This window comes from Corapipo altera, unplaced genomic scaffold (assembly GCF_003945725.1).
Source record: "Corapipo altera isolate COAL_440 unplaced genomic scaffold, ASM394572v1 146, whole genome shotgun sequence".
In the NCBI taxonomy this organism is placed as follows: Eukaryota; Metazoa; Chordata; class Aves; order Passeriformes; family Pipridae; genus Corapipo; species Corapipo altera.
In genome coordinates this window covers 189,755-215,883 of record NW_020884981.1, presented here as the reverse complement: position 1 = coordinate 215,883, position 26,129 = coordinate 189,755, and the positions used below count along the sequence as shown (strand labels likewise).

Genomic DNA, 26,129 nt, shown 5'->3' with positions numbered 1-26,129 from the left:
GCGGGGGGTCCCGCAGCGTCTCGCGGCTCGGGTCGGGAAGGCAGCTGCGCGGCCCCGAGCCCGCACACGGAGGGTCCGAGCGCCCCGGAGGGTCCTCAAGCGCTGCCCCAGGAGGCGCCGCCGTGAGCGGAGGGAGGATCCCGGGATGCGGAGAGCGGAGCCCGGGGCTGAGCGAACCCGGGAGGAGCCGCCGCGCCCGGTAATTACAGCACTTAATGACCTGGCGGCACATCAAGCGAGCCGGGAGCTGGCAGGAGCTGTCGGCGCTGCGGGCGATGGGCGGCCGGGGCTCGGCGAGGAACAGCGTGGAGCCGGGAGCGGCGCTGGGAGGGCGGCTCGGAGCATCCCGGCCCTCCCAGGATCTTCCACCCCTGAGCCGCAACTCTCGGGCTACATCCATCCACAGACATCCCAACGCTGAGCTACATCCCCTCACAGACATCCCAGTCCAGAGCTACATCCCCTCACAGACATCCCAACCCAGAGCTACACCCTCCCCCATGGACATCCCAACCCAGAGCTACATCCCCTCACAGACATCCCAACCCAGAGCTACACCCATCCCCCATGGACATCCCAACCCAGAGCTACATTCCCCCACGGACAGCCCAAGGCCAGTCTCGCTGTTTTAAGAAGTGCCTTCAAACCATCCTGCCCCACGGAGATGGGAACTGGGAGCAGCTCCTGCAGCACCTGCCAAGCTCAGGGTGCTCCTGTCCAAGAGTCACAGGTGGAAATTGGGAGGGGGTCCCAGATGTGACTCAGCCCAGCTGGCCCCAGCACACCCTGATGTGAAATAGTTGGTCGTTGTTCCAGCAAAAGCAGCACCATTTATGCCACCAACCTTGGAGAGGGGATTAAAGGCTGCTAAGTAAAACAGGACAGCTCCTAAACAGGAGAAGTGCTCTCTTTAGGCTGTTGGAGCCTGTGTGGGCAGTTGAGGGGTGCTGAGATAGCCAGTGTACAGGAGACCTGTAGAGATGATGCAGGGACCAAAGGGCAAGTGGAGACCTTTGGCTTCCCTTCATCTCTCTGTAAGATGGAATTGCCAGTCATATCAACACGTTTATTTGCAGGTAGATCTTTTCCAGAGGCTGCAGAAGCATCTCTGCCTTTGTTCTCCGGGGTGGGCCAGGGCAGGGGCAGCCCCACACTGCCCTTGCTCACTGGGGGGATTCCTGGACTGGGGCAGCTGAGGGGCTTGATGCTCCCCCAGTGCCCAGCCTGTGCCTGAGGGAAGCACAGGACAGGTATCCCAGCCCTGCATGGACAGGTCAGCACCCCAAAACCATGGAATATCCCAAGCTGGAAGGGACTCACAAGGACCACAAGTCCAACTCCTGCACAGGACACCCCAACCATCCCACCATGGCTGGTGGGGCTCCTCTGCCTATTATGGTGTAAAACGTGTTGGGATCCCCTGGGAAAAGGGGGAAGTTGGGCTTAACAGGATCCACTGGCTCCACCACAGTGGGTGTTTGAGTAAGACCTGTCACCAGCCACACCATGGAGTGTTAGTGTGGGCACACGGTGACCCCTCTGGACACCACGGTGTCCCTGCACTCTGGTGCCAGTGAGGTACCCCAGGGTGGCCACACAGCTCAGCCACAGAGACCTGCTGGGTGACTTCATCCCTGAGCTCTTCAGCCTCACTGAGCAGCAGTTGGATCCTCAGAGCACTCCAAATGCCTCTGCACACCCGTGTGTGGGCAGTTGAGTTCAGCCCCGTCTGTCATGCACAGGATTATTGATGAGTGTGAGCAGTGGGACTGCACAGCCCTGAGGGGAAGGGGAAGGAGGAGGAGGAGGAGGAGGAGGGGAGTCACTGCAGTTTGTGTGGGCTTTGACATCACATCTACAGGGCATGACACAAACAGCTGCTGACACCCAGCTCTGCTGGTAGGATGGGGGAGATCCTGGCTGGAATTATATCACCAGCATGGCCTTGGGTATCTGGAGAATAAATGTAAAAGGTTAACTTTGCCCAGTTGGGAAGTGATTTGACGTAGTGGATGATGTCAGTGTGTCCTGTTAGGAATCACAGTCATGGAATGGTTTGGGTTATAAGGGATCTTAAAGCCTGTCATGCCCTGGGCAGGGACACCTTCCACCAGCCCAGGTTGCTCCAAGCCCCGTCCAACCTGGCCTTGGACACTCCCAGGGATCCAGGGGCAGCCACAGCTTCTCTGGGCAACCTGTGCCAGGGCCTCACCACCCTCACAGCCAACAATTTCTCCCCAATATCCCATCTAACCCTGCCCTCTGGCAGTGGGAAGCCATTTCCCCTTGTCCTGTCCCTCCATCCCTTGTCCCCAGTCCCTCTCCAGCTCTTCTGGAGCCCCTTTAGGTCCTGGAAGGGGCTCTCAGGTCTCCCTGGAGCCTTCTCTTCTCCAGGTGAACGCCCCCAGCTCTTCCAGCCAGTCAGAAAGTCATTCCTGGGAATGACTGAGTGCTGTAGAACTGAGAGCCTGGCTGAAGGTGCTCTACCCTGAGCAAACTTCATCACAGAAAACAATCATTTTCAGGCACTGTAACTCCACACTGAGTATTTCCCTGCTCCTTCTCCCCCTACCATGCCTCCTAAAAGGACTCATTCCGTGTTTTTTCCTGGAGCTGGCTGGCCTGTGGCTGCCTGGGCCATCCTGAGCCTTTTTTGATAATACAAACCTTGCATTCCTCCAGCTGCAAAGATTCTCTACCCACCACGACTTTCCACCATAGAGAGGAGCATCAGCCACTTTCTCCAGTGCCTCAGACTTGCACAGCCAGGACCCAACAAGTAAGGCCATGTGGATCCTCATGGGTTATGGATGTGAATCCTCATAGACTGTGGATGTGAATCCTCATGGATTGCACTATATGTCAGTGTAGACAGCTCTGTATCTCTGCAGTAAGTGAGCTCGCCTGGCCCTGACTGTGAGCTCTGTGCCATGGGACACCCTGTGGGGTGGGGGAGGCTGGGAGGTGACCTGGAGCAGACCCAGCTGGCCAAGCACAGGGACACACACCCAAGATCTGCAGGGACTGGAGGATGCACAAGGACACTTCCCATTGTGCTCTGGCAGCCAGTGCTGGAACCAGCAGCTCCTGCCTGAGGCACCTCAGGTGAGAGGGAGGAAAGGTTGGTGTGTTCCCCATCCCAAAGGTCTTCCAGTCCTCATTTCCCAAGACATGAAGCTTGAATGAATGCTTCCCTTCATCCTCATCTCTGCTCCAACTCCACCCTGCCATGGGACTGGCAAGTGGCTCCTTCCTGGTGCCTGCCCTCAACCCTCCTATTTTCAGCCTGAGCAATGAGGAGGTCCTGATGGCTCTCAAAGGGCAGGACAGAAAGTCATATGATCCATCACCTACTTGGGAGGAAGTCTTCCTCCATGAGTCCTTGAGCTGTTGCAATGGAAGGCTTTTTGCAGCAAGGCAGTTGCAAAGAAAGGTAACTCTTGACTAAATATTTAATATATATGTATTATATAAGAGTGTTGAGGCCCTGGCACAGGTTGGCCAGAGAAGCTGTGGCTGCCCCTGGATCTTTGGAAGTGTCCAAGGCCAGGTTGGACAGGGCTTGGGGCAACCTGGGCTGGTGGAAGGTGTCCCTGGAGACGATCTTTAAGGTCTCTTCCAATCCAAACCAGTCTGTGACTCTGGGATTATCTATGTGTGTATCTAGAACTGAGCAGTGATATTTTTTTAGCCAGAAGGGACCTCAAAAAGAAGTTAAGTGGAAGGTGTACTGCATGTACCTGTGTGCAACAGAGGACATTTGAGGGAACAGTATTGTACAAACCCAGAAGAGTTTTGCTTTCATTGTCAATATAGTGCATTGCCCACATTTAGCACAAGGGAAGTAAGACACAGAATCTGAGAGGAATAGTTTTGCATTGCAGGGGTCCAGCAGCTGTCACCAGCGTGGGGTCTCACAACTCACTGACTGACACGTGGTGTCACCTTCAGTGGGACAGGTGAGGTGATGGACATGAATGATCCTGCTGTAACTGTGCCATCCCCCCCCTTTATGGGAGGGTTGGGACACTCAAACCCCTCCCTGTTGGAGGGAGAGGTATCAATCCCCTCTCCTCAGGGAGGATTATCTGATCCAAAACACCAAAGTGATCCTTGGGACTGAGTCTGTGGCCTGGGATGGTCACTTGGGCTCCACACTGCAGGGAAGTGGGGGAATCGGAGTGGCTCTGGGGTGCTGGAGCTGTGGGGATGTCCATGGGCCTCTGGGGGTAATAGGAATTCCCTGGAGTCCTGGGGGAATTCTCACTAGAGCAGAAGAGTTGTCAGGGCTCCCTGAGAGGAATCTGGGAGCCCTGGGAGGATCAGGGTCTCCTTGGGGGAATCTGGAATTCCTGGGAGTATCAGGCATCTCTGTGGGTGTGGTGTGTCCCCAGGAGGTGTCACAGCCCCCAGTTCCTCCTAAGCACTGCACAGGTGTGCAGGGGCACCTTGGAGTTCTGAGGCAGCCCAGCCAGTCTGTCATCAGTGTCAGGGGACCCCAAGGGAGGGGAGGCACCCCCAGGGTCACTCACCTGGGGGGTGGGCTCGCTGATATCCTTGGGCACAGGATGTGTCACTGGGGGCCAGGGGCCACCTCCCTGTCCACGGTGCCACCAGGGTCAGCCAGGCTGAGCAGCAGCAATTGGTGCAGAAGGGTCACTTCAGCCTGTGACACTTTGGGGCAGGAGCACTTCTGGGTGGGGGGTGACAGGGACCCCCCAGTCACGGGGCCAGGACCCCCAAGGCAATGGGAAGAAAGGACAGGTCTCAGCCCCCTCCACCAACCCCACTGCCCCCCTGTGGCCACTGATAACCCTCAAGGGCCCCCATCAACCCCAGTCCCTTCACTCTTTACCTTCCCAGTGACTCCCCAAGCCCTGCTGACTCTCCAGCTCCCCCAGTGACCCCCAACCTGCCCCAGTGACCCCTCCAGGGCCTCCCAGTGATGACCCACAGGATCCCACTGGTTCCTCACAGCCCATGACTGCCCTGCCCCTTTATTCCTCACTTGCTGTCCCACCCCAAGCTGATGCTGACCCGAGGAAAGAGATGGATGTGGGTTTGGCCAGGGCCTGGGGGCTGAGCCAGGTGCCTGACACAGGATCTGTGCCTCCCTCCCTGATCTCCTCTGACTGCAGGACAGTTTTCCTCTGTGTTTGCCATGGCCTTGTTGGTCAAGTCCCTTCCAGAGCACTTATGAGGGGTCTGGCTGTCCCCAAACACAGCAGGGGGGGCTCTGGCCTGTCCCTCCACTTCACAAACATGGGCTGTATGGGTCTCACACGGCTCAGGAGGGGTTTCTGTCCCAGACCCTCCCCTTACCTACCTGAGGGCTGGTTCAACCATTTCTGTCCCCCAGCTACTAAAATACTTTGAATCATAGAATATCTTAGATTGGAAGGGATCCATAGGGATCCCTGACTCCAGCTCCCTGCTCCCAGTGGGCCACTCTTCCCAGTAGGAAGTGCCCCAGGTACGTGGGGCCAGTGGGGGCTGGAATAATCCCCCTCAGAAGGGGCTGAAGGCAGAGAAATGAGGGGTAAAAAGGAATTTTGGCAGCAGTGTCTCTTCTGCCACCCTCCCTAGTCAGACAAGTGGGATGACATAGATGAAAACTTAATTTTCACTGGAAACCTGTCAGAACTGGTTGGTAGAAAAGAGTCTGGTAGAGTGGGAGAGGAGAACTGTGTGTGTGAGAGGAGGTCAGTGTGACACCCCTCCTCGGGGCAGCCTGCTCCAAAATCCCTGGGACCAACAGCATGTCTCCTGTCCCTCCAAGGCCACATTGTCCTGCTGCCAGGTCTGTCAGGTCAGATTAAAGGTGAGGAAGGGGCTTGGAGATCATCAGGACCCAGCAATAACACTCACCAAAGGCCAAAGGAACTCCCACAGGAGGAGCACCTGACGTGGACTGAGGGGTAATCAGTAAATGAGAGAAGCTGAGGCGATGCAGAATAAAGACTCTTTTATAGAACAGAGAAAGCAGGTGCAGCTCCTGCTGTGTTTGCTGAAGGAGGAAATCAGCTCCCAGCCATCAGTGGTGCTTGTGGGGATCTTCTTTCAGGGGTGGCATGACTTCTCCAGTCTCTAAAATCCTGTCCCCCTGAGGGATGAGAGCGTGGTGAGCATTCCCTCCTGCACCCAGCCCCTCCCTGCACAGCCCAGCCCTTCAGGGAACCTGCAACTTCCCCACTCCCAGACAAAAATCTCACTGCAACTCACTCGGAACACTCTCACTCACCCAACATTCCCAGGATACGGGAATCACATCACAACCAAACTACCTGAACCTGCACCTGCTTCACCACAGAACAGCAGCCAAACACTTTGAGACTGTCTTGTTTTAAAAATGTATATTGGACTCATAGCACTGCATAACCCCCTTCAGCACAGCACAGGGTTCAGTGAGTTCAAACCCAGGGCCTGGTGACTATGGAGAGACACATAATCCCTCAAAAATCAACCTGCTGCCCAAGTGCTGCCTGTTCCAGCTCCAGGCACTGTCCTGGCCCACTGGGCTGACCTAAATTGACTGAAAATCTAGGCTGAAGACAGAGGACAACAGCCTGACCTTCAGTATGTTGCTACGTGGTTGTTAGGGATGGAACTTGTTAGAACTGCCAAAAATGTGCAGCTGTCAGAAAGGGCAGAGCTGATTTTCTAGGAGAGTGTTTGCCCTCTGACTTGTTACACCAAACAGTAACAGCTCAGAGCAGCCTGAAAAGAGACCAAGCAATCTGACCCTCTCTGCTTCAAAAAACACTCCAAACTGAGGTGACACAACTCTTTGGGGACCCCTGAGCATGGGGGACCTGCAGGGACACCTGGGACCAAGCCAGAACCAACATTCCCAGTGCTGACAATGAGGAGAAGCAGAACCACTCTGTCATTCCATGTGTTAATAACCACAGAGGCTTTAAACACCCATTCCCAAAGGAAATGTTTGTGTTTTCCTCCCCATGGGCCATGTCAGCCAGGTACTGTCAGCCAGGTACTCCAAAGTCTGCAGCTAGAGAGGAGGTCCCACTGAAACAGGGACTGTCTGCTCCGAGGACAAGATGAGAACTGCCCAAAAACACTGTTCTGTGCTGCTCTAGGACAGGCTGCCCACAGAACACCCCACATCCCTCCAGAGTCTCTACCAGGAATTTCTCAGCTGCTGCACAAACTTGCACTTCTCCCCATGGAACCCCTTCCCCTCTGCCTGACAAAGCTGGAAGACAAAACAAGTGTTAACAGACTTACTGGGAATATCTGTGGATTTGCCATGACCACTCCATGAGGCTTTTTCTGGAAGTGGGGGAGAGAGAGGGGAAGGGGAAAGAAAAGAGTGTTATTTGGAGGGAGTACAAGTCTTTCCCATTCCCCACACCAGCAGCTGCCCTGGTTATTCCCATGGTCACCACTCCTCCAGGAAAGCAACAACTCAGGCACAGCTTTCCAGCTCACAGGAGGCAGCACAGGCAAAGCTGGGCACTGCCATAAATCACAGAATCATGGCATGATTTGGGGTGGAAGGGACCTTAAAGCCCATTTCCTTCCATGCCCTGCCATGGGTAAGGACACCTTCCACTAGCCCAGGTTGCTCCAAGCCCCATTCAACCTGGCCTTGGACACTTCCAGGGATCCAGGGGCAGCCACAGCTTCTCTGGGCAACCTGTGCCAGGGCCTTCCCACCCTCACAGCCAACCATTCCTTCCCAATATCCCATCTAACCCTGCCCTCTGGCAGTGGGAAGCCATTCCCCCTTGGCCTGTCCCTCCATCCCTTGTCCCCAGTCCCTCTCCAGCTCTCCTGGAGCCCCTTTAGGCCCTGGAAGGGGCTCTCAGGTCTCCCTGGAGCCTTCTCTTCTCCAGGTGAACCCCCCCAGCTCTCCCAGCCTGGCTCCAGAGCAGAGGGGCTCCAGCCCTGGGAGCATCTCTGTGGCCTCCTCTGGACTTGCTCCAACAGCTCCACGTCCTTTGTGTACTGGGAACCCCAAAGCTGGAGGCAGCACTGCAGGTGGGGTCTCACCAGAGCGATTTTTTATCATAAAATATCACCAGAAATACATATATTTGTGCCACCTAAGCAAGTAAACACGAGAGGTGGACAGGCCACGGGAGGTCACCTCAGCCTGCAGCCCGACATAGGCAGCACGTTCACACCCCCGTGTGGGATCAGCCCTCACCCCCCCCCACGGCCTTACTGCGGGGTTCAACCCGCCCTCCCCCGCGCCCCCCGCGCCCCCGCACCATGACGTGGTACTTCAGGTAGTAGGTGATGAGCCAGGCGGGGATCAGCACCCGCACCAGGAGGAACCCGCCGGTCTGGTAGGCCTTGTACACCTGCGGGGACAGTGGCGGGTCAGGCGGGGCCAGCGGGCCCTGGCCGGGACAGGCGGCCCCCCGTCCCCCTCACCTGCTGCCGCCAGAGCCCCCCGGGCCGCAGGAAGCGCTCCCAGAACGCGGCCACCGGGCCGAGCTTGCGCGGGGGCAGGACGGGCTCCCGCTCGCTCAGCTCCTGGTCCCGCAGCCACCGGCGCCGCAGGGCCCGGAGCTGCTGCAGCCGCAGCTTCTCATCCTCCGTGTAGCCGCTCATGGCCCGGCCCGGCCCCGCTCGGCTCGGTGCAGCCCCGGCCCCGCTCGGTGCCCGCCCGGCCGCGGGCGCCCCGTCCTTGTCCGCGGCGCTCGCAGTGAGGGCGGCGGGCGCGGAGCGATGACGAGCGCGGGGGAGGCACCGAGCGGAGCGGCGGGAGGGATGGGGAGGCTCCCGGGGGAAGGGCCGGGGGAGCTGCGGTTGTGCAGCCTGGGAAAGAGGAGCTTTGGGGTGACCTGCGGGCCGCCTCCCTGCTGAGGGGAACTTACAGGAAAGATGGGGCAGGACTATGCACAAGAGCACGTAGTGCAGGACAAGGGGGAATGGGTCCAAAATGAAAGAGAATAGGTTTAGGTTAGATATTAGGAAAAAATTCTTCCCTGTGAGGGTGGGGAGGCCCTGGCACAGTTGCCCAGAGAAGCTGTGGCTGCCCCATCCCTGGAAGTGTCCAAGGCCAGGTTGGATGGGGCTTGGAGCAACCTGGGCCAGTGGAAGGTGTCCCTGCCCATGGCAGGGGGTGGAACGAGATGGGCTTTACGGTCCTTCCAATCCAACCCATCCCCTGATCCCATTGATCCTACTGATTAATCTCACTGATCAATCCCATTGATCCCACTGATCAATCCCACCGATCCCATCGATCCCACTGATCAATCCCATCGATCCCACCGATCGATCCCACCGATCGATCCCATCGGTCCCACTGATCGATCCCATGATCGATCCCATCGATCCCAATGCCCCCCCCCCCAGTGTCCCCGTGTCCGGGTCGGTCCCGGCGCGGGCGCGGCGGGGCCGTGGCGCCCCCTGCTGGCCGTGGCCGCTCAGCCGGGCAGTCCCGGGCTGTGACCGGAGGGTCGCGGGTTCGAGGCCCCGCTCGGGCCGTTCCGCTCCTCCCCCGGCGGCTCCTCCCCCGGGCCCTCCCTCCACGCGAGCCCGGGGATGCGCGGCCCTTCCCGGCCCTGCCCGGCCCTTCCCGGCCCTGCCCGGCTCTGCCCGGCTCTGCGCCGCCGGGGCCATGGCCGGGCCCGAGCCGGGGCTGCGGCTCCGCTTCCAGCGGCGGTTCCTGGCGGCGCGGCCGCTCCGCTCGCTGCCCTGGCCGGTACCGGGGGAGGACCGGGCGGGGGGTGGGTGGGGGACGCGGCAGCGCTGCTTTGTTGGTTTGTTTGTTTATTTATTTATCCCGGTTTAGGAGCTGGAACAAAACCTGCGGGCTGCGCCGGACTCGCCCCTGCTCCGGGATATCCTGCACCAGGTGGGGACACCCCCGGCTGCCACCGCGTGTGCCCCCGGAGCCGCCGGGGTCGCTCGTAAATGCAGCGATCCGGGCCCGCAGCGCTTCGCTGGGCCCTGCAGAACTGCAGGTTTCCTTCCCTGCCGTTTATTTGGCTGTTCTTGGGTCGGAATTGAGACCCGCGTGCCCGAGCGCTGATGCGGTGGATGGCACAGGCGAGTCTGCCCAGCTGGTCCTGGATGCTCCGGGATACAGGGAATGCTGGTGCCTAAACTGTCCCTGGGGATGGGAAAAAAGCAAATCAGGCAGCAAGCCGAAAAGGAAAGAGGGAAGAGAAAAGCAAAAGAAGGAGGGGGGCAAACTGGACTATTCCCATTCAGTTTTGCTCTTTACTCTGAAAAGGGAGATTTTTGCTGCCTCAGAAGGTAAGAAATCTGCTGCCCCAGATCTGTAAACTCACAAACCAATCAGAAATCATAAAATTTCAATTTCTGGCTCAGCATCACTTGTACAGACTAAATCCCAATGCATTTCATGGCACTGAGAGCCAGTTAATGGTCCTTCTCTGGCCCTCAGTGCCTTTCCTAACCCCTCCCTGGTGACTGGTTTCCGTGGCTGTTCCTGTTTCAGACCATCCTCCACCCTCTGTGTGTGAAATATCCCCCCTCAACCAAGTACAGGAGGTGCTTTCTGACTGAGCTCATAAAAAAGGTACTGCTTGCTTTTCACTCTTCTTTTTTCCCTTGAAAATATCCCATGTAATAACAAACCACAATATTGTAAATATTGGGGCCAACAATGTATTAAATGGGACTTAAAAGTGCAAGTGTTTTTTGTTTTCATGACAATGTGACTCCCAGAGGTGCCCTGTTCTTCCCACAGCACGAATCCACAGCAGCTGAACCCCTGGATGAACTGTATAATACACTGGCAGATGTTTTAAAAGAAGAAGAATCTACTCAGTGTTACAAAAACTACTTACTGGTAAGCATTGATGCTGCACTGTTCTGAATCACATTTAGTAATCTGAACTAAGCAATAATTGGCTTTAAAAATAACCCTTCAGAAGCCTGGAGTGCTTCCTGCCTTTTCCCAGGTGCCAGTATTGATTGCGAAGTGTAAACCTGTTGTCTGTGCTGATCCATCTTTGCTTTCTTGTGTGTCCTCCAGCCCACAGGAGACTGTGTGACCCTTTGTGAGAGCACAGCCATGATCTCTGGGGGCACCACGGGGCTCGTCACGTGGGAGGCTGCCCTGCACCTCGCCGGGTGGGCAGGGGGCAACCCCGAGGTGTTCAGGGCCAGGTAATGGCACAGCTTGGGTGGAAAGGGGGAAAAATCCATACAGAATCATGGCATGGTTTGGGGTGGAAGGGACCTTAAAGATGGTCTCATTCTGTTCTTCTGTCATGGGCAGGGACACCTTCCACCAGCCCAGGTTGCTCCAAGCCCTGTCCAACCTGGCCTTGGACACTTCCAGGGATCCAGGGGCAGCCACAGCTTCTCTGGGCAACCTGTGCCAGGGCCTCCCCACCCTCACAGGGAAGAATTTCCTCCCAGTATCCCATCTAACCCTGCCCTCTGGCAGTGGGAAGCCATTCCCCCTTGTCCTGTCCCTCCATCCCTTGTCCCCAGTCCCTCTCCAGCTCTCCTGGAGCCCCTTTAGGCCCTGGAAGGGGCTCTCAGGTCTCCCTGGAGCCTTCTCTTCTCCAGGTGAACCCCCCCAGCTCTCCCAGCCTGGCTCCAGAGCAGAGGGGCTCCAGCCCTGTTACTGTGACCTACGAAACTGTAGTTTAATAATAGACAATATTTATAATAGTAATATTTAATAATAGGCAATATATACACCCAAAATAAGTGGAATCACCCCATTTTGCTGCTGGGTAACTGCTGCTCTTGTCTTCTGCAAGTCAAGCTGTAACTCAGGACCTTGTAATTCTGTCAGGATGGGGGTTAAGATCAAAACCCTGGCACTGTGCAGCCTGACTTGCTTTGAAGTTCAGCTGTTCAGTTTTCAGTAATTTAACTGATGCACTTCACTCCTTGCTGGGATCCATCTCACCAGCATTAGAGGATCCATGTGCAGGTCTGATCACATCGTCTGGGCTTTATTTATAAACAGGCAAGAGGAACAAGCACTTTTGAGGAAAGATAATTTAAAATACTGACTCCCAGAGGAGCTGTGCTGCTCAGTGTCCCTTTCTCTGCCCTGACTCTGAAAAGAGCCACTTCAGGGGGAGGCAGATGCAGATGGCTAAAACCAGGTGGGAATGTCTCTCATCCCCATACTGGGAATGCTTTGTACCATATGCAAAAGAAGCATTTCAGGTAATTAATTTATGCTGACCCTCAGCATTTCCCAGCTCTCCAGTTGTTTGAGATAAAGGTTAGGTTGTGAATGGTTTACTCAAAAATTACTGAAATTATCTGCAGCTCATTTTACCTTTAATTTTACTTGCAGTATTTTGATTTCCAACTTAATGTAGAGCCCTAATAGTACTTCTTTTAATCTGTTTTCCTTCAGGACAGTCTTGGAATTAGGAAGTGGGATTGGCTTCACTGGAATTGCCATCTGTAAGACCTGCCAACCCAAGACATACATATTTAGTGACTGCCACCACTGTGTTCTCAGACAGCTGGGAGAGAACATCCGTCTCAATGGCTTCCAAGTGACCTGGTGTATCCAAACAGAGCCCCAAGGGCAGGAGGTGGAAACAAAGAACTGCCAAACCCCAAAACTGATGGTTGCAGAACTTGACTGGGGCTCAGTGACAGAGGAACAGCTGGTGGGTCTCCAACCTGACGTTGTCATCGCAGCAGGTTCGTCACTCCCTGCAGGAGGGAGCAGAGTGGAGGGACAGGGGTGCAGAACTCGGAGTCCTGGCAGGCTCTCGAGGGATGACATCATAAAAAAACCCCAAAAAAACAACTGCAGCCCTTTTTTGGACTTGCCCATATATAAATCTGGAGGGAGTTTATAGGAAATCTAATCTTGGAAAATCGAGTGATGGTAAATTGTCTCAGCTGTAGCTACAGGGTTTTAATCCCTGATTTGGAGCTTTGCAAAGCAAAAATTAGCTGAGAATCCAGGTGAGCAAATGACTTTGTCATCCAAGGTATCACAAGGTGTGAATGTGAATTCTGTAAGATGAAGCCACTGTATGTTACCCAATGCCAACCACACTGTTCAGTGCCCAAACCAGCCCAAGCTGGACTCTGAAGACAAGAACTAAAGGAGACTTAGATCTGTCTACTCTTTGCTGTTACTCATTACTGCAGGACGTGCCCTGATTATGTTGGATCACAAGTAAGTGCTGGGTCTGTCAGAGGTACAGACACCTCAACACTTCCACACAGTAACCAGCCACCTCTGAGGATCAGCATTTCGTACCCCTTGGTGCTCACTCTCACCTCCCATCACTATTTCTGCTCTCCAGGAAATGACTCTGGATTCAAATTGCTGCAAGTCCTCTGCCTTCAGCCTCTAAAACACCCATTTTTAATAAGGCAGGTTTGTTTTGCCAAGGGCAGTGGCAACAGCACCAACACTCAGTGTTCCTGCTGTCTCCCTTAGGATGAGCCTAAATAAAATATCTGACAATCCATTTACAAAAAGGAGCACGGATTTTTAGTGATTTTGGAGTGATAGTAGAGATGAGGGCATAGCACATAAACCAGAGGCATTTCTGAAGATCTCTCCTTGGGAATTTTTAACCCATGAATAAAAAAAAAACATATTCTCCTGCACTGTGAATATTTTATATTTTTGTTTTGCAGTTCTCATTCTGCTTTTTGCTCAATCCTCAATAAATATTGTATGTTTCCCTCTTTTTTTTTTTTTTTTCAGACGTGGTGTATGATCCAGAGATAATTTTAGCCCTCATTGGGATGCTACAGAAACTCTCCACCTGCAGAGCAGACAGAAAAGCTCCTGAGGTCTTCATTGCCTTCACACTCCGTAACCCAGACACGTATCACCTGTTCCAGGCTGAACTGGGTAGGGGCCTCTTTCATCAAGTGTTCAATAGTTTTGCCTCTTTCCCCATCACTTATTCTGTGGTAGAGATGAACAGGAGCATTTTTTTGGTGAGGAGCATTGTCCAATAGTGAGACTGTTATCCTAGAGGTGGATTTAAGAGCAGTAGCTTTTCCTCAGGGATTTGATCAGGAGATTGGAACTTACCTTTAGGTACATCCTGGCTATCACAGCTCACATCTGTCACAGCACACACTGCAAGTGTGGTGGGCTCAAAAGGGAGGAAACTAAACAGGGTTAAGCTTAAAGCAGGGAAACCATCTGTGCTGCTCTGTCACAGTGATAAATAACAGAGATGCAGCCTAAACCCTTCATCTTATCTTACCACTTCTTTGAGGGTTAAAAACCAACTAGAGATTAAATAAAATGGGATTTTTCTTCATGTACTCTTCTGAAGCCTATCTTTTGCAGTCTGTCGTCTGCTCAGCAACTGGTTAATTCACAAAATGATGCTGAGAGAGGCATTACTGGTGTCTTTTAAAAACACTCAAAGCATTTGCCTGTAGCTTTCTTTCACAGCATGGTAAAGATCTCTTCCTACAGAACTTGTCATGCAACTTGTGCTCTTCATTTTAGTAAGCCTAAATATGATTCCCAGTGTTTCTCTTCACAGATAAAGTCGAGATCAGGTGGCAGATTATTCCAGCCCACGGCAACAGTAATTTTCTCTATGATGTGCAGCCAAATGTAACTATTCTCCAGCTATTTATATAGGCTTGGCAAATAGAATTAGAATTTTGAGACTATGTCATCCTTGCAACAAGATTATCCTGAGTTCTGGAAGCACATACCAGAGGTGCTGGACTGTACACACGGGCTGTTGTCAATGTGAGTTGTTTCTTCCTGTAATTTCCAGCATTTCTGCAAAGAAGCTGCTGCTCCTGAAAAGTGAGTGAACCTCAAACAATACAAAAAAAATTAAGCCCTAATCACACTGCACTTTAATTCTGTAGAAGACAACAGAATTCAAGTGTGTTTTTTTAACTGTGTTCTGTTTTGTTAACGCTGGAGGCAAACCTGCGGGGTCACAGGATGAGGATCTCCCACGGACAAGGAGCAAGACAATGGTTCAGAGTAAAAAATATTTTTAAATATTAAAATCAGCTGGAATTGTCTACTCTGGTTTTTTTATGCTTGTTTTTATATACTGGCAGTCTGGTCAGTCTTAAAAATGAACCAGTAAATGAGCAGTGACTAATACCTCCAGAGCTGTGGGATGTCCCAGGCTCACACTGCTGTAAGAGCAGGGGACAGGCTCTGCTGGAAGTCAGGGGCATCTTCACCCTGCAGTGAGGACAAAAATCACAACTGAGGTACATTCCTCTCACTTAAGAGCTGCCACTTTCACCACTGGCTGCTGGGACCTTCCTGTCAGGTTGGCCAGGAAATAAAAAAGGACTCATACTCCACAGCAATGCTCCAGGGATCCTGCAAGGAGGAAACACTGAGCTCACCTGCTCAGAAACTGTCCAGTGTCCATTCATCATTCTCCTCCTGGTCCCAAAGCAGAAGATCAAATGCTGCTCATTCTCCTCTTTAGACTTTCTTTTTCTCTATCTTGTTTTAAAAGCTACTTACAGGAAAATGAACAAATACTTCAGCCTCCTCCTTCTGTAGCAACGGAGAGAAAATGGGTGGTAGGTAATTTGAAACCTGAAGAATCATCTTATTCTTCAAGCTGAAAGAGGCCACAACTGCTGGGATTAAGCAGAAGTTACCCCAGCCCAGGTTTTAGCTCCCTGTCCCCAAAAAGGAAGAACTCAAAGGTATTATTTCTAGAGGAAGTGCAAGCTGGCAGCCCAAACAGGAGCTCCCTTACACAAAATTCAAGTCACTCAAAGGTTCTGTACAGATGGCTCATTTTACATCTAAAATTCTTATTATAGGAAGATGAAACCTCTCTGAAGCTTTTGGCATTACTGTTTAATTAGAGAAGTGCCTAATTTATCTCCACGTGCACAGGATTGGCTAAAGGGGAACGGCAAAGCCCCCAGACAGGATTTTGACTGAAAACAGTAGGAAAGATACACTAAAATATTGGCAAATAAATCTTTATGAACCATTCTTCAGTCAAGAAGCTGGAGGTTTTGCCAAACTCCTGCAGTAAAGCAACTTGTCTCCTTTATTTTCACCTTTTTCCTTCTGAAAAAAGCAGATTTTTGATGATTACTCAGTCAGAGGGTTTAAAAATGCTGGTGCAGAACCCACTGTCACCACCTCCCACCCCTGAACTGGGAGCTTTGAGGAGCAGTAACCACATGATAAACCCAAGCATTTCTGTTCCTTAAATGACTGACATCTATTTTATAACCAAAAAGGTGATGAAAAAAACGTGGAAGCATCAGTCTGCATGTACTGATCTGAACAATAAAAAGCTGAAGGGTGCACCTGAGTGAGCACTCACCAAGTGAAGTGCCTTTGATTACATCACACGTATGTTTGGGGTTTATTTTTCCCTGTTCTATTCATCTGTTCAAAAAGAGATAAATTTGATGTTCTTTCTCAAGGTGAATGGGCACATTCACTTCAGACTACAAGGGGAGCTCTCACTGCAAGGTCTGTTTTCCTCTAAGTACCCAGTAAAGCTGTCACACCCCAGCAGCTGCACTTCCACATTCCTGCACACACTGTGAAAAGGAAAACAACTTTGAAACAAAACAGTTCTGTCTCAATAAAATCATACAAGAGGATATTCAGTGTGTGTCTAAGGAAGACTAGGCAATTTACTGCTTGAGTAAACAAAATCCCTCCATGTATCCTCAGTTAAATTTCAGAATAATTTTGATTGGAAAAGACCAAGATCATTAAGTCCAACCTTTGACCAGTTGAAATTAAACAATTCAAATAAAAGGCATTTCCCACTTGCAAAAAAACCATACCCAAATCACCTACTAAGGTGCTGAGTGTCCAGCAGGTGAAAGTGGTAATAGTTTCTATCTGTATTCAAGTATCTTCACCAAAAATTGACCTTTGAGCAACACAGGTGGACACACAGCAAACAGCTCCAGCTGCACCTTCAGCTCTGCTCTTACACAGGAAACTTGAATTGGAAAGGAAGAGGAGTGAGTGTGCAAACACGTTGAAGTAGTTAAAAACTGCAACTGTAGACAATACAAAGTGTTTATTCACTGTTTATCAAACCTCTGCAGTCCAGGAATGTATCAGCTTTGCCACCCTCCTTCCCCACAGTCATTCCTTGTGCCCCAGCAAGGGCAGCACAGTCTGGTCCCAGCTCTCGTCCCAGCGCAGCTCCTCGGAGGCCCTGAGGTTCTGTCTGAAGCTGTGCAGTTTGCCTTCCAGGGTCGGAAATTCCAGGAAAAGCATCTGTAATACAAAGGGCAAACCCACAAGAACATCATCATGTTCCATTTCAGGCTCACTGCAGCCTCCCCAGCATTAACCCTCAACTACAAAGCTGCAGTGAGACTGTTCTTGGGTCTGGCCCCAGAAACAGAACAATGACAACATTTTCAATGCTTTTGCCAGCTTCAGATTCTCATTTAAACACAAGAGAGCCAAATAATGTTCACCAGGCCAAGCAGTGCCTTCTGAGAAAGCAAAATACACAGACAGACAGCTGTGAAAGGGCTGCCCACGTGGTGGCACCTTTGGGGTCACACCTGGGGGGCAGAAATGAGTCAAAGCCTTTACCTTCAGTTGTTCTGCGAGTTCACTCGAGTCCCTGAATATCAGACCATTTTCATTGTGTTTCACGAGTTCATGTAAACTGTGAAGAGAAGTCACAGAAGGAAATAATGAGACAAAAAGCAGCAAGTGGGACATTTAAAATGTTGTACAGTGAGAGCCAAAGGGGCCACCCCAGGATATCTGTGACATTATCATTGATATGAGCCCCACACTTGGCAGTTTAAAATCTTCTAATTTAAAGACTCTTTCTCCTTCCTATGTCAGACTAAATCAACCACAACTGTACCAAAGGGCCCTCACTCTGTGCCAGTCAACTGGACATAACATGAAAAATCAGGGCAATAATCTACTTTAAAACTAACCCACGAGGAAAATTTTTCCATGATCCGTCATGAAATCTTCACAGAGAAGCTACCTTCCTTTATAAAGCTACTGTTTTCCCAGAGGACCATGAATTCCAAGAGTGCCTATGCATACACTCACCTCTCCACTGAACGGAAGGAAGCTTTTTTTAAAATTAAATATTTGGAAACAAAGGATAACAGGGATTTTTTAAGGCAAGTGGTTGCATGACATGCTCCAACCTTTGGAGAAACTAGTGTCATTCTTAAAATTTATAACAACCTTGATTTCTAACTTATTGAATTTAAAAAAATGGCATAATACAGCAATCTCATTGGACTCCTGCAGTAGCTGCTGAACTCTTGCTTTGTAAGAGTATTTTTTATGTGAATCACTTGATCTGTAACAGAACAAGGTCTTACCATTCAAAATATATTGCACACACAGGTAAACAGCAGCCAAACATATCCACCACCTTCATGGGCAAATCCAAACCACTGGATGATTTATGGAGACACACCCCCAGGTCTGCTGAGCCTGAAAAGCAAACAAAACAGTCTGAATTCTCTGAGAGCAGCTCTTCTGTCCTGCTGCAAACCTTCATTTCTGTGCTGCTTTGGGTGGAGCCCCCTCCAGCCACCCAGACTGACTCTGTTTCAAGCACTCAGGGGAAAAAAAAAAAGCACAATACATTTTGTGATTAAAATTAGTCAGGTTTTAGAAACGTGAGTGAGTGCATATTAAATTAGAGGGGATTTTAAAGTTTCATGCATCTTAAAACAGCCTTTCTACCCCTTGATCTGCTAAGAATGGATAAGTGAAGGAAAACTCCAGCACAAACCAGACAGGATATGCTGCTTGGCTCACTGGTGACCTCTCCCAGTTCAAGTCATCTCAAAATAGAGAAATTACAGTGTGATTTTATAGCCATTATGTTCATTATTTGAAAAGGACCAAATAAACACAGTGTTTTAAAGCCATATAAATTGTCAGGCTCTAATCCTGCAGAATGGAGATCAAGTTAAACACGTATTGTACTACTTTATTACTCCCACTTTATGCTGTTACAATGAACATGCTGAGGGAATAACATTCCAGTGACAAGTTAATTAAAAATTTCAGCTACTTTTGGTTGCTTAGCGAAAAGCTTTTTGATTTCATTTACAGGAGTGACCCTGAAAATAAGCTGGAACGTGCACAGGCAGCTGTATTTCAGCACAGAAGAAACAAAGAGTGCAAAGAACAGGCTAAACCAGCAACAGGTACTAAGCCAGCTTTTTGGGATAACAGTGAACAGCCAGAGAAATTCAACATTTTTGCTGGAATGAGTCAAAGCCACGAGTCTCCTGTCACTAACCAAGCACTCACTGCTATATTCTACCAGGTTCTGTGCACAGTCTGTATCAGTTCTCTGCCCCTGGGCCAAGTTGTTTTTCACACGTTCTCCAGCCTGTTTCATCACCCACTATTTACCAAGCAAAAGAGGGTAATCCTCAGCTTCCAGCCAGGGTGTACAGATCTGGATATGTTTAAAGTGCAGTTTCTGTATCAGTCCATTGTAGTAGTCTTTTAGAGGTCCTTTACCTGTTTAAAACAGGAAAGAAAAATATTTAGTAGTTTTTCATCAAGCTGACTGAAAATAGTGTGGTCTGTGAATTTTACTGTACAGCTGCTGAGCTGCTGTTGTATCAGGTACATCCAAAAGGACACCACACATGATCCTCCAAAAGACACATAAATATCCAAGTCCCTTTCAAAGTGATGTGTACCTAGAGTTTAAACTGTTCTGAACATGGAGTAGTGCAGAACTGTAGCAGGGACAGTGAGTAGAGAGGGAGGCCAAGAGCTTCTCCTCTGAAAATGTGCCATGATTACATCGTGTGAGTTCAACTATAAATTCAACTATAAATTCCCATTCTTATAACCAGACATAAAGACAACAGTCTCTTCTTACCATCAGAAGAGTCAGCACAGAACAAAAGTGAAAATGAATGTTCTGTATCAGCACTGAGAGAATTGCAGCACAAACAGGCCCTTACCTGTTATCACACACACCAGAGCTGGAAGCTTGGCCCCCTCATCAATAAACCTCTCGTAGTCTGGAGGAGATAAAACACTGCTTGGAGGCCACAAATACACAGATGGTTGGTTTAACAGTGGTCACAGTGTATTAATTATTTAGCTTCCTACTGCAAGTTATTTCTTTACAGGCATGTACTTAGTAAAACAGTAGTAAATTCAGCAATGTTAAAATTTACAAACTTGTACAGAAATAAATCATGCTCTGTTTATGCAGCAAGCATTTGTTCAACTGCCCCACAATCAGCTGCTTCAATAGATCAATTTACAATTGCCAGCTGCAAAGCCTACAAAATAAGACAAAGTATTCCCTTCCTCCCTATTAGCAGATGCCTATGGAGAGTATCTGTAATAGCTTAAGAAATAAAACTGCAATTTAGAAGCTAGTTGGAGATTTAATTCTCCCTGACAACTCCTCTAATTGAATCCAGATGTTGCCCTTCTGTATTTCAATTACCACTCTTAAACCAGTGCTACTTAATCAAATACAGCTGCATTTTCACCTGAACAGGGTTTAGCAAAACCCTTTTTAAGTGTCCAGAAAACAACCCTTGGAAAAATGAGATTAATTCCTTCATACCCACCTTCTAAAGCTTTTAAAAGGACAGAGAAGTCTTCATCCTCTGAAAGAGAAGGCTTTATTAGTGACATCCACATTTGTATCATTTATGATTAATTACTGTCTTGAAATAACAACAATCAGACTCACCTCACCAACATGATTTAGTACAGACCATGCTTTTCCTATTAAAATCTGCTAATTTGCTTTCATAAATAAAAGTCTATAACCACAGACACTGTTTATTTGCTTCCCTTGCTGGCAATGTGGCAGACAAACCACTCACAAATGCTGCACATCTTCAAAGCTATCAAGTTGCAATTTTCTAGTTTCTAAAACTAAAGAACTGAGTGCAAAAACTGCCCTGACAACTCAAAGATAAAGACAATTCTGCCAATTCTGCCCCTGGGTTACTAGCAATGGAATTTTTTTGCCTCTGTATGAAGAAGGGAACAGAAAATGGAAACAAGTGACATAATTATGTAACACACATTTATCAGAAATCATGGAATCACAGACTGGTTTGGGTTGGAAGGGACCTTAAAACTCATCTTGTCCCAAGCCCTACCATGGGCAGGGACACCTTCCATTAGACCAGGGTGCTCAATAAGGAGTAAATATTTTAATTTCTTAAACTATTTTATGCCACCCTGCAAAATAGTATGTCTAGAATGAAAGCAAAAAAAGAAGTAGGAAATCTCTTCAACCATCCTTAAAGCTGAGCCTCTACACTGTAGCTCTATAATTAAAACATAACTTTAAAAAATCATTGATTTTTAGCATTCTATAAGTTATACCACATTTGGTTGTGTATGATGCAACACTTAGTTGTATCATATACACCTTGTCTTCCATTTTTTCCTGGCAAATGAAAAAACATAACTTCAGATGTGAGGAAGTACAAACAGCCCTGATTTTAGATGAAAAATGCAGTGTTTCCCCACCTGTCCAGCTGGTGCTGCTGATGAGAAGAGCTGGCCGGCCCCTGGACTCCACCACAGGTCCATCCCTGCCATCCCTCTCTGTGAAGGCAGATCTCTCAGCTCTGGGATCCACAGGCTCTGCACTGTGGACACACAGCTTCCTCAGGATGGGCTACACACACAGCCAACAGCAGCAGCAAACACTGCTTAAGTGGCAGGAATTCCCAAACATTTTGTTTTAGATTTGCTGCTCAACCTCTCCAGAAACAGAGGCATCCTACAGAGCTATGGAGAAATACCAGACCAGGAGAGGCCATTTTTCCTGCCTCCTACTGCTACAGACACGATTCCATCTTCCAGCAGAGTGTTTTCCTTAACAAGCTGAGCAAACAGCCACCCTCCCTTTGCAGCTCTGTCTCACAGAGCATGGAGGCCAACAGCACATTTATTCCATTCAACTCAGACCCTACACATTCTGAGGTGGGCATTTCAAAAATACCCTCTACACACTATGGATTTCACTTCTTTTTCAAGCATTAGTTTGGTAAAGTAACTCCCTGGTCAATCTGCTACAGGTGACACCCTGCACACAGGCAGAGGGGAACATGCAACACTCAAACCAAGACCCTGAAGGCTCTCACAGTAAGTAAGGAAGAGGTGCTATTAAGGAAGCATCCAACCATTGTCATTCCACCCTAGAGATACTCTGTCACAGATTGCCTCAGTGCTTGTGCCAACTTCTTTAAAAACAAAACACTTCTACTTCACACACCAAGTCTTGTGTCAGCACAGTTCAGTGATTTCATGTCTGGCCTCTCCCCGTGATCCTGAGCCAACCTGCACAGCACCAGCTGCTCCGAGCACTGGGCCCACTGTGCCTCTGGGGCTCAGAGCCCGGGCCCCCACACAAGTGCCTGTGGCCACCAAGTGCCCCAGCTCCCTGGCCCTGCGGGAGAGACTGGCAGCACAGCTGCACTCACAGCCCACAGCTGCACTCACAGCCCACAGCTGCACTCACACCTCACAGCTGCACTCACAGCCCACAGCTGCACTCACAGCCCACAGCTGCACTCACAGCCCACAGCTGCACTCACAGCTGCACTCACACCCCACAGCTGCACTCACACCCCACAGCTGCACTCACAGCTGCACTCACACCCCACAGCTGCACTCACAGCCCACAGCTGCACTCACAGCCCACAGCTGCACTCACACCCCACAGCTGCACTCACACCCACCGTGCTCGGAAGGGCTCGTAGTCCTGGGCGAGTTTCATGTACAGACGGTGCCGGAGGTCCAACGGTGTCTCCTTAAAGTAAGAAGCTGGTTTGTCATACAGAGTTACTGCCCTGTGAGGAAACACGGGAACAGCTTAAATAGATACAGACGTAGCAACATGTACCTGGCTCAGCGACAGGCTGGACATGGAATGCAGAAAGTAATTAAGTAAATCAATACTGCAAAGTAATTCTGGTTTTGACTCTTACATCTGTCTGTATGCCTGAAGTTTGCTGGAATACACCGGGGTGGACACAATAATCCTGTAACAAAGAGCCCCTTTCATGGTGCCTATTCTAGGGGTGAAATGCACCTGTACAAACTGCAGACATCACTGTCTTGATTTTTCAAACTTACTCTGTAACTGCCCCTGAGCAACCCTGATCTTAAAGCCCCCTGACTGCAAAAGAAAAGCTGTCAGGGCAGACTAATTGTTAAAAATCCCAGTGATTATTCCCACTCTATTGGCAGCCTGGCAGCAAACCTCCCTGACACCTGGACTGTCACCTCCCAGTCAACTGGGTGTTAATTAAGAAGGGTAATGAAGACTCCTGAATGCCCACACTCCACTGGCTCATTACAAAACAGAGCTAATAGTTTCAGTGGAGTTGCTTTTGTAGGATGCCCCTGAATCCTCAGGGATCTGTTTTCATTTCACTTTGCACACACAGAGTAATTTGTGACTTACTTTATGTTGCAATTCATCCAGAGATCTTCCTTCATTGCATCAGTGACACACAAGTTATAGTCAGACAAGCGCCCAAAAAGCTTTTCATACCTGACAAAAGTTAAAAGTCAGTTAGAAACCACAGGCAGGCAATTGCTTTAAATGCCCCCAGTGCCCGTGACAAGTGAAAGCCAAACAAACCCCAAAGAAACTCAACTGCCCCCAAAACTGAAATTTAATTACCAATTATTCCCAGTTATTGATGGACTCCTGGTGCTGAAGCAATATCAGTTTATGAGAAGGGCTACAGCAGGACTCCAACACCTACACTAGAAAGCCTTTAAAGCTTTTAACTGCACACAACCAATTAGATTCAGCAAGAAGCAGCTTTTTAAGGGAGAGCTGGAGTGTAAAGCAGCATTAGAGAATAAAAAACTCAGTACCTATAGAGAAATTCTAATAACAAGATCAAAGTTTGCATATGCACATAAAAGCAACCCACCTACTTCAAACCACCCCCTACGTGTCCAACAAAGGCAATTTCAAAACATGTTTTCTGAAATAGAAACCAGTTCAGCACAGCAAACCCCAGAAATCCCTCTCACAAACAGCCCTTTGCCAATTATATTCTCCCCACTGGTTTCCATTCTGAATCCCACCCAGGTATGCAATTTGAAGGAGGAGAAGTGACTGTACAAACCACTTTGCAATCTGCACCAGCGGGTGGTTCCTCCCATGACTCAGGCTCATTATGGTGTATCCATAGTTGTGCCAATCAATTATCAGTTTGCTTCTCCAGAACAGACCTGCCACCCAGGCAACAGCTATACTGGGTAAGCCCGGGGGATTCTGCTCAAAAATAAACCAGAAACAGCACAAGAGTGTGGTCAAGTGACAAACACAAAGCAACTACCAGAAAAAAATCCAATTATTGAAATTACATCGCTTTAAAGGAGCTTAATGACCAGAGACTATTTGTATTCACCTATTAAGATTGGTGGGCATTTCAAATTTCACCCTGGATCAGGATCAAAATCCCCCTCCAATAAACACAGCAGCATTTCCAGTGAGATTTATTCTTTACTACTGCCCATGCCAATGAAGTTTAAAAGCCCAACAATTAACAGGAAGAGCAAACCTGAGTTGCTAACAGGAAAATCAAAAAGTTTAGAGGCAAAAAAATTCTTTGATATAGGTTTACACCATTGATGAGGCCAGTTCAGCTCTCAAATAACTAGAACAATGTCTGAGACTTCTAAAAATGCCTTGTGAAGTAGCACTATTTGTTTTTATTAAAATTAGTCCCCCACAAAACATACCTGAAGAAGAATATAGGAGGGCTGATCTATCCTCAGCAGTGTATACAGTAACTGCACTGACTGCACAAGGACCTTTATGACGTACTGGAAAAGCTTTGGACCCACTGCAAAATGACAGGAAAACTGGTAAGAATATTACAGCTCTCCCCACAGAAATGTGTACATCATAACAGAGCCAGCCAGCTCTGCAGAGAGAGGGTTAAAATAAAGGTATCCTGTAAAAATGGAAACACGTTTTAATATCTTTATCCATGAAGTGCATAAGTGATTGAGCACTCCCTCAGCAAGTCTGGAGATGGCACAAAGTTGAGCGAGTGTGTTGATCTGCTTGATGGTTGGAAGGCTCTGCTGAGGGATCTGGGCAGGATGGACCACGAGAGAAAAGACTTTGAGGGGCTGGAGTGTGTCCAGAGGAGAGAACGGAGCTGGGAAGGGGCTGGAGCACCAGGAGCAGCTGAGGGAGCTGGGGGAGCTCAGCCTGGAGAAAAGGAGGCTCAGGGGGGACCTTCTGGCTCTGCAACTCCCTGACAGGAGGGGGGAGCCGGGGGAGGGATCGGGCTCTGCTCCCAGGGAACAAGGGACAGGATGAGAGGAAATGGCCTCAAGTTGTGCCAGGAGAGGTTTATATTAGATATTGGAGAAATTTCTTCACAGAAAGAGTGGTCAGGCCCTGACACAGCTGCTCAGGGCAGTGGTGCAGTCATTGCCCCTGGAAGGATTTAAAAGCTGTGTGTGTAGATGTGGCACTTGGGGACATGAGTTAGTGAGGGCTTTGGGAGTGCTGGGGGAACAGTTGGACTCGATGATCTTAGAAGGTTTTTCCAAACTAAAGGGTTTTTTGATTCTGTTCTATGATCGTTACAAAGCTAAGTAAATACCTCATGGTCCCTATAAATTCCCATATGTATTTTGTATAGAAAGAAGTCATAGAATCCCAGAATGGTTTGGTTGGTGGGACCTTAAAGCCCATCCACTGCTACCCTCTGCCATGGGCAGGGACACCTTCCACCAGCCCAGGCTGCTCCAAGCCCCGTCCAACCTGGCCTTGGACACTTCCAGGGATGGGGCAGCCACAGCTTCTCTGGGCAACAGTGATAAATACACAAGCTGGGAGGGGAAAAGGGAAAACAGAAAGCATTTCCGCATTTCGCTCTGCATCCGAACGGCATCGAGTGCCCCGCTACCAGCAGGTGTTTAATTCTAGGAGGGAGATCAGGGTGTGCAGCTCTGAGGGCGGCGGGGCTGGACCCGCACACGCTCCGGCCGCTCCTGTGGGGTTTATTGTTCCACCCAAAGCTCGTTCCCCCCGCTCCCCCCGCACAGCCCCGGCCCCTCACGCACCTCGCAGCCCGCGCAGCTCGGCCACGGGCACCAGGCGGATGTGGGCGCTCCGCAGCACGTCCCGGTGCGGCCGGCTCTCTGCGGGGGGACAGCGCGGTCAGTGGCGCGGCCCCCGGCCGGCTCTCTG

General features: G+C 49.8%; 3 protein-coding genes across 8 annotated transcripts in view; 1 reads left to right on the top strand and 2 right to left on the bottom strand.

Annotated features, from left to right (window-relative positions):
* Positions 1 to 5,944: 5,944 nt before the first annotated feature.
* NDUFB6 (NADH:ubiquinone oxidoreductase subunit B6) lies at positions 5,945 to 8,673 on the bottom strand. Of its 3 annotated transcripts, none has more exons than XM_027665915.1 (4): positions 8,401 to 8,673; positions 8,248 to 8,327; positions 7,246 to 7,290; positions 5,945 to 6,103 (listed from the first exon to the last, which is right to left on the bottom strand). In XM_027665915.1, the coding sequence occupies exons 1-4, from the start codon at positions 8,578 to 8,580 to the stop codon at positions 6,088 to 6,090; spliced, it is 321 nt and encodes a 106-aa protein (XP_027521716.1). In that variant the 5' UTR covers positions 8,581 to 8,673; the 3' UTR covers positions 5,945 to 6,087. The 3 variants fall into 3 exon arrangements, with proteins under 3 accessions (XP_027521716.1, XP_027521715.1, XP_027521717.1); XM_027665914.1 differs by having other exon boundaries at positions 5,949 to 6,103; positions 8,235 to 8,327; positions 8,401 to 8,619; XM_027665916.1 differs by lacking the exon at positions 8,248 to 8,327 and having other exon boundaries at positions 5,949 to 6,103; positions 8,401 to 8,636.
* An 875-nt stretch (positions 8,674 to 9,548) lies between these two features.
* Positions 9,549 to 22,081, top strand: EEF2KMT (eukaryotic elongation factor 2 lysine methyltransferase). 4 transcript variants are annotated; one of them, XR_003531346.1, is made up of 10 exons: positions 9,549 to 9,679; positions 9,770 to 9,832; positions 10,442 to 10,522; positions 10,694 to 10,795; positions 10,982 to 11,115; positions 12,335 to 12,630; positions 13,658 to 13,807; positions 14,460 to 14,734; positions 19,004 to 19,098; positions 21,640 to 22,081. XR_003531346.1 is itself a non-coding variant. In XM_027665891.1 (8 exons), the coding sequence occupies exons 1-8, from the start codon at positions 9,596 to 9,598 to the stop codon at positions 14,558 to 14,560; spliced, it is 1,011 nt and encodes a 336-aa protein (XP_027521692.1). In that variant the 5' UTR covers positions 9,549 to 9,595; the 3' UTR covers positions 14,561 to 14,964. The 4 variants fall into 4 exon arrangements, 1 of the variants encoding a protein (XP_027521692.1); XR_003531345.1 differs by lacking the exon at positions 21,640 to 22,081 and having other exon boundaries at positions 19,004 to 19,316; XR_003531344.1 differs by lacking the exons at positions 19,004 to 19,098; positions 21,640 to 22,081 and adding an exon at positions 14,908 to 14,921 and having other exon boundaries at positions 14,460 to 14,870.
* The window catches only part of ALG1 (ALG1, chitobiosyldiphosphodolichol beta-mannosyltransferase), a 9,455-nt gene continuing 274 nt past the window's right edge, over positions 16,949 to 26,129 (bottom strand). The window contains exons 2-13 of the mRNA XM_027665890.1: positions 26,003 to 26,080; positions 24,662 to 24,765; positions 24,043 to 24,191; positions 23,364 to 23,453; positions 22,636 to 22,746; positions 21,419 to 21,540; positions 20,500 to 20,538; positions 19,876 to 19,935; positions 19,310 to 19,420; positions 18,259 to 18,373; positions 17,498 to 17,573; positions 16,949 to 17,170 (exon numbers count right to left, since the gene is read on the bottom strand). Coding sequence (XP_027521691.1) covers positions 17,036 to 17,170; positions 17,498 to 17,573; positions 18,259 to 18,373; positions 19,310 to 19,420; positions 19,876 to 19,935; positions 20,500 to 20,538; positions 21,419 to 21,540; positions 22,636 to 22,746; positions 23,364 to 23,453; positions 24,043 to 24,191; positions 24,662 to 24,765; positions 26,003 to 26,080 — 1,190 coding nt within the window. The 3' untranslated portion in view covers positions 16,949 to 17,035. The remainder of the gene's footprint in view (positions 17,171 to 17,497; positions 17,574 to 18,258; positions 18,374 to 19,309; positions 19,421 to 19,875; positions 19,936 to 20,499; positions 20,539 to 21,418; positions 21,541 to 22,635; positions 22,747 to 23,363; positions 23,454 to 24,042; positions 24,192 to 24,661; positions 24,766 to 26,002; positions 26,081 to 26,129) is intronic.